Source organism: Fulmarus glacialis, unplaced genomic scaffold (genome assembly GCF_000690835.1).
Source record: "Fulmarus glacialis isolate BGI_N327 unplaced genomic scaffold, ASM69083v1 scaffold40279, whole genome shotgun sequence".
Classification (NCBI taxonomy): Eukaryota; Metazoa; Chordata; class Aves; order Procellariiformes; family Procellariidae; genus Fulmarus; species Fulmarus glacialis.
The window spans coordinates 67,185-74,557 of NW_009234646.1; the positions used below are offsets into that span (position 1 = coordinate 67,185).

General features: G+C 36.6%; 1 protein-coding gene across 1 annotated transcript; it reads right to left on the reverse strand.

Moving 5' to 3' along the window:
• Window positions 1–2,273: 2,273 nt before the first annotated feature.
• MPLKIP (M-phase specific PLK1 interacting protein) lies at window positions 2,274–6,071 on the reverse strand (the record flags this gene model as incomplete). The annotated part of the gene is made up of 2 exons (XM_009585713.1): window positions 2,274–2,897; window positions 6,048–6,071. Coding segments are annotated over 2 exons (235 nt in total), but the record flags the coding sequence as incomplete, so codon positions are not given.
• Between the last annotated feature and the right edge of the window lie 1,302 nt (window positions 6,072–7,373).

Below are 7,373 nucleotides of genomic sequence, written 5' to 3' on the forward strand. Positions count from 1 at the left end.
ATGCTTAAGCTTTCTGGATATGATAGCAAAAAAGGCAAAGCTTAAATTGGCTTTAAGTACGTTATATTTATAGTTCTGAACATGTGTTCATGCATTTTACAGCTATTCAACAATGACATTTTGAAATTTTACTGTAATTGCACAATTTCTCCTAGAAGCCAGAAAGGTGAATCATTTTAAAGTTTTTGGTGCAGTATGATGAGGTTAGTAAGTTTAATACACCTACATTTTAATTCCTTGCTGATTCTTGACCAAATTATTGGAGTCTTTTGCAGTATGATGTACTTATAATTGTTGGGTCATATCCTGAAGTGTACTGGAGCAGCAGCTTAACAGATGGCATTGTGGAAGGCCTGTATTGATTAAACAATGCTTCAAGATTATTTCCTCAATCCTCTTTCTGGAACATTTACCTTCGTTGATATCTGACACCCGGTTCCAGGAGTTAACAGTTATTGCCAGAGGCGGCTGGCTTTGATCCCTGGGTCAACTGCAAAGCCAAAGTGGAAAAACGCATCTTTGCAATGGGCAAGGGCAGCTGATATCGGCTACTGTATAAGCAGTCCCACCTCTAACAGTCTGTTTTCTGTCATGAATCCTTTTCCTTTCCTTTCTCCTTTCCAAACCCAGTTTCTTCTCATGTCTAACCAGGAACAAGTCATAGCTTTCGTCTCTTAAATAACATTGTATCTGTTTCCCCAAAATCACCAAACATTGCAAAAAGTAAACTGCACTGAATTACACAGGAAATAGTAACAAAAAAGATGACTCAGTTAAGCACCCTGTAACTTTTTTTATGAGCTTTACAGCACCTGACAAGGTTAAAAAAAAAGGAAAGAAAACTTTACACTTCACTTTTCACAATGACATTGATTAATTGATTTATAAATTCTAAAGACTATCTACAACTTGTCAAGTCATCTCAGTTTTGCTGGTACACGTTACAGATAACGATACTGATAGCTGCCACTTAAGGCACAGTTTTGATTCTGGGATGAAGATCTAACATTCTTGATATCAAGCAGGCATTATGTTCTCTGAGCATAATGTATTGGATATAATACATTTGGATATAATACTAAAACAATACGTTCAATTGGGGGAAGACACAAGTGACAAACTTTAGATTATGGTCATAAAGTGCAAGAGACTCAGCTAGCACATTTCAACATGTTAACCACCCTTCCAGTTTGAAGTTGTTCCTGAAGGCCGTATTAAGCCAAGACATTTTATGCTGAAACAGATAAAGAAGTATATAGGACTATTCTACCTCAGCAAAAGACAAGTTACTAAGAACAGTCTAATGTGATTCCCTGTGCTTTTCTACCTAACCATGCTTAAGGACTACAAAAATATGTTGTCTGTGAAGTATGTAAGAAGCTTAAAACAAAACATATGTTTTGAAAACTGAACTAATGCTTTTATTTATTTTTGACTAAGTTTTCACCCTTTACCTACTGCTTAAAAGCCACGATCCACAAACAAATAATGGTACGTTCAACAAAAATTTAGATACCTACCGCAGGCTTAACATGGCATGTTAAGAGCATGCCTGCAGCTGGAACTATTTCTTATTTATTCTAGATTACAATATTCACTACTGGGTTTAAGAATGGATCTTCCACATATAGATAAGCTTTAAAAAAACCTCACTGTTTTCCTCTTCAGTATAAAAATATAGCATGCACGCACACAAAACAAGACTTCTCTAGGCCAAGATGCCCGCCATAGATAAAAATAAAAAATAATTTAAAAAAATTGAAAAATCTTGTACAGATAAAAAAAAAAGATGTTATGCATGTACTAATGTCAACCGTATAACAAATTTTCATTCATTCTATGCTATTCTAACAGGTGGATCCAGAAAGTACATTTGCATTTATTTAATCTTGATATTTTATGTGCTCCTTAGACAAATTGCCACTGAACAGACTTGTTACTATAATCCAGAAATGTCTAATTTTGTTCCAAGTAAGATATTTTTTAAATTACAAAAGCAAATGATTACAGAATTATGTTTATGACTCAAGAGCTGGTTCAACAAATAAAACTTTCCAAAGACAATACATTCGTTTCCTGAGATGGCTAAAAGTCACGTTTCAACTTCATGTTACACTACAATTAACAAAAAATACTATGCACAAAATCAGAGGTTAACTACAGCATACAAGCACATTTACAGAAGACACCTAATTTCACTAGTACTATTTGTGTTAATGTGTACACCTTAACAAAAGTCCTAAAATAATCTTTATAACATTACAAAACAAGGATTTACAAAACTTTATTTTCAAGTTACTTCATTCTAAAAATGTTGAAACATAAAAAAATACCATTTACTAAAGGAGTTTACAATAAAAGGCTAACAACCTGGCATGGAAGAGGTAAACATATGGAAACCTGTTTTAACAGTCACAGATCAGTCGCTGGTGATTAAAGAACACTTTGTTCTTCAAAGCTGGTAGGCACTTCCACGTAGCCAGAAATGTACGTTTTCCTACCACTCCTTTTCCCTCCCATACATAAAAATATCCAATGCAATAAAAAAAAAGTAGGATAAAAGGGTGGACATGTGATCAAATAAAAGCATTATCTAAGGTCTTGATTACTGTTCATCTTGTGTAAGTGTAAAGATTTTGTCCCAAAGTTTTCCTGACAAGATGGAGTTATTTGGCCTTTAAAAGTGTTAGCTGAAATACCTCCCTTTTTTACCAGTATATGTTGTTTGCTCACTGCTGTATTGTTGGTTTATGTCTGTAACAGAAACTGGCTCTAGGCCAGCCCATGGGTCCTCAAGCATTGAAGGTCTGTAATAGTTTTCCACATCATTAGACACTCTTTTCTCTCTGCCATGCGCTGTACCAAATGGAGTAGATGTCCTGGGTGATCCCTTTGGAAGAAAACCATCAGGTAAAGAAACATTTAATAGACTAATTCAAACTAAAAAAAAAGAAAAAAATAGTTTCCTTCTAACGTAGCAGAGCTTTGAAGCTGATTATTAAAGATAATTACTACTCCTCACCTGCATCTTCCTCAGAAAACATTAACCTTATTATACTTTTAATTATGAGTGATGATTTACCAGGATAAGAAAAAAAAAAAAAACAAAGAGTCTTCTCCAAAATACTTGTCACGTCACTCTGGCACATAACTACAGAAAAGCTCCTCATGCTAAGTATATTAAGTACTTATAGATTGAACATAGCATTGTATAAAGCAAACAGCTACAAATGACCTGAAGAACTTACTGGGAAAAACACCTTGTTTTAACCAAACTAGTGTTCTGTGAAATTTGAGAACAGATTACTTTCTTTGACATACATTCTGGATGGTAATCAGTGATTAAGCAGATATTGCATACAAGAAAAACCTTTTGCATGGGACTTTTGATATTTGATTTTTTTTAAAAAAAATCAAGGACCACCACAATTGCTTCTACAAACCTGCTACAGGTCTACAACTTAGAGAGCCATGACATAAAGGAAATCGTTATAACCTTTTTCTCCTGTTAGCATCATCCATTGTTCTTTTCCTCAGATTCACTCTCCCAAAAAGTGAGGTTTTGTCTAAAGCTGTATTTGTTTAAATTCGTTTATTTTAACCAAAGTTGAACAACCTATACTACAGATACACAATAGTTAGTTTCCAAACATGCTACTGCATTCTGTATGATTAGAAGAACAGGATTCCTTGAGGTGATTATCAGCCTCTGACTTTATTATAAAGGAGGGTAAAAGCACAGATTAAGGGCTGCTTCCCTTCCAACTTTTTGGACCCGCAATGATGGTATTTGAATTCGACTAATAAGCCTATTAGTAAATAGACCATATGAAACAATTTCTGGGTAAAACAGAAATGGTGCCATATAGTGAAGGCCCCTACGCTAGCCAGAAGAACAGATTCCACTGAAAACTGCTTAGTTTTGAACCTATTTCCGAAAACATGCTGCGGCAGGAGCTTGCTTGTGTGGTCTCAGTAGGTACTTTTCTAGAACTCCTAAAGCTTGATGATAATGGATACACAACCAAATGCAGGAACATCCATGTCTTATTTACAGGGCACTTGTTTCTAATGATTCATTGTAGTACAATTAGGTTATGCAGATAAGATGATGATCTCAAAATTGAAAAATTACTAGGAGATAGAGAACTACTTTATTGTATGAGGGTAAGGTCAGAATCACCTCAGAATACATCTAAAAACTTTGTAAGGGACAAGGAGTTTCCTAGAGCAAGTCAACATGCAGTAGCAAAAGTGACATTTATGTTAGGCACTCCATCTAGTAGTAAAAAAGTAGTATTCAGCACATTCTATCTTCAAAATAAAAAAAAATTAACTCTTTAAAACACCATGTTTAATGGAGACCCTGTAACTTTGACATTGTAAAACAGTTTGAGTGTGGAGTTTATTGAATGTTATGTCTAATCTGCAGCACTCAAAATAAAGCTGAACTGACATAACGATGTGCAGTATCCAGTGACAGAACAAAACAATTCAATGGTAAGACTCTGTTGGATGGATTTATTTTATAATATTAAATTTCACTACCATATAATGCAGGCCATCAATAACACCAACATTTTTGCACGTTTGAAGTCTAGGAAATGTATTACTATGTAATATAAGATTGACGGCCTTCAACAAGTGTTAAATTTAAGCATGTAGATATTAATATTTTAAAATTTAGAATACTAGTCATTATATGCTTTTTTCCCCCGTTGTATTTTACTTAGGAAAAAAAAATTCAAAATGTGATTATTCATATTATAGCCCTGTGGAAAAGGAAAATAGCCCTTCTGTGCAAACGAAACCATTCTGTGCAAGAAAAACTGTTTGGTGCCAAAGACACCTTAAAAAAAAAATATATTTTACGATCACTGGTGCCAATAGCCTTTTCTCACTGAACTTTCCTTAAAGAAACAGTCATTCTATTCTCAATACTTTTTTCCCAGTTAACAAATCTCTCTCTACAGTAGGAAAAAAACATCTTTTTGTGCTATTCATTAACACGCTACTGAATGGGGTAATACTGCCTTGAAAATGGGGACAGCCACTCCCTTTATCAGCTTTCTTCACCTGATGTAATTTTAGCTGCTGGCAGATGCACAGAAATCATGATTATACCATTTCACAAGATTTTTTTTTTTACTTTCTGTAATAATTTTCAACCCATCACCACTAACTAGCTACTACTACTAGCTAGTTCACTAACTCCTGTTGAGTTTAGAAAGGGAAACACTACCACTAAGTGAATTCTAAGAGGAGATATTCAAGAGATACAACAAACACCTTTTCATAAAATTTAAAGCAGATGCATCTCTGTGGAAAAAACAGAAAGCTCTGTAAAGCACTGGCCACATAAAGGTTAAGTCAGCCATTTCGGAAAATCAAGCTTACTATGTTTTTCTTTAAGTTTTCTGCTCATTTCAAAACATGAAAGTCTGCAAGCACAAAACGAGCACAGAATACTAATAACATGTCATTAACAGAACACTAAAGTAAATATAAGCTCTCTTTTGGATTTCCTGGTGAGATTTTAAAGGGTCACTTGAGATTTTCATCTCAAAGGTGACAGTAGCATCATAAATTTCACTGTAGTTCTCTTAACAATAGCAGAAGAGAAGGGAACAATCCACATAGCTCAGAAGAAATTTGATGTTTAGAACATGCAAAAAAATCCTCTACCCGAATCTACTAACAGCCTCACAGACTGAGATTCTTGTTGCCCATGTCGAAGAAAATGGGGACTCACGGTTTATGAGACCTCCCTCCATGATTGCCACTGTTGCCCTCCCAGGCAAAACAACCCACGTGTATACATGTAAAAGTACACACATACATATTACCTTAGTCCTAGGCAAAGCTACAGACATACGATGTCTTTCTAGTCTTAGAAAGCATCACCATCAGGTCAATGCTCCTAAACTACTCACAAGGTCTGCAGAAGGAAAGGGAAGAAGGGAAAATGTTGTGACAATCTGTGACTGGATTCAAACTTGTACCTTCTTTATGTCAGGGTTCTTACTTAAGCCCAAGGATGAAGCCTATGAGACTGTTCCTGCCCACAAGTCCTGACATGAAACAGTTCTGACTACAACTAGAGGCAAAAGGATTCCTGCGTATTCTTCTGCTCAGTTAATTTAAGGCAGGCTTTTAAAAAACACTTAATTGAATATCCAAAGAGTGATCTTCTGAAGGGAAATGTCTAGACATGGGTGACATAAACTGTCTCTTCAGAATCTGCAGCAAAAACCCCACATCCTTTGCCTTTTCAACAGGTACAGAGGTTAAGCAATCTGTAGGCTTCCATGCTGAGAAAGCCTTTGCTGTTGCGTTGAAGAAAATGTATAAAGTTCATAACGATTGCCTTCCACCAACTATGAGATTCCAGTAAGATAGTTATCTGCATTGTAAAAAAGTAACCAAGGACTATTTTTGAATGGAAACGTGACTATGCAGTGCAGGCACATTAAGATTCTACTAATCTCTATGAAGATTCGACTTCATTATTACACTTTAATCCTTAAAGAGTCAGTAAGAGCACCTGAAAATTTTACCATTGTTTGTACTGTATGTGTCATTTGTTACACTTTTAAGGTTTCTCTAATATTGCATAAAGCCAGCTATGTACATAAAGTCGGTATCACCTTAAGAACTGTCATCCCTATCTGCACTGCCAGTCACATGCCCCAACTAAACGATCTGAAAAAAGCGTAACTCACAGAACCTGTCGTTGATAGCTCTCAGGAAAACTCAGAAAAACTACTTTATGCAAACTAAAGCTTTCAGTGCAATGCAAAGACTTTAAAATGATACTCTACTATCCCAACAGATGCTCTCATTTCTGCTTAAAGGAGCCTCAGCTTAATTCTCTTTAATAGAGCACTTCTTTTCCCTACTCATGCCCCAGAAAGCACTGTGTGTGAATAGGGCAGCTTCCATGATATAAGACAATACAGGCAAAGTAAAAGCACACAGCACTTCACACTGTGTTAAAGAAAACTGATCAAAGGGAGGTACATACAAGGGAAAGAAAAAATGGGGCGGTGCTTATTTTTTTCTCTACCTTCACACACCAGAGTATAAAAAGGAAGAAAGCTCCACTCTTGTGAGTCCTTGTGTCTTCTCAACAGGCCCCAGCCAGGCCTGGGGCCCTCTTCCCTTTCCTGATCACACAGCTGCCTGAGCTGGGGGTCTCTCCATCCTCTCTACTGGGGGGGAAGACAGATGTCGCCCAGCCTGGTGCAAGTCTCGCCCTCCCCTGCAAATCGTGGTGGAGGAGACGGATGCTGCGCCTTGTCACAAACCCTGGGTGTGCTCTCCCCTGCGGGCTGAGGGCCCTGCTTAGCAGCAGCGGCTCCCTCCCTCCCGCC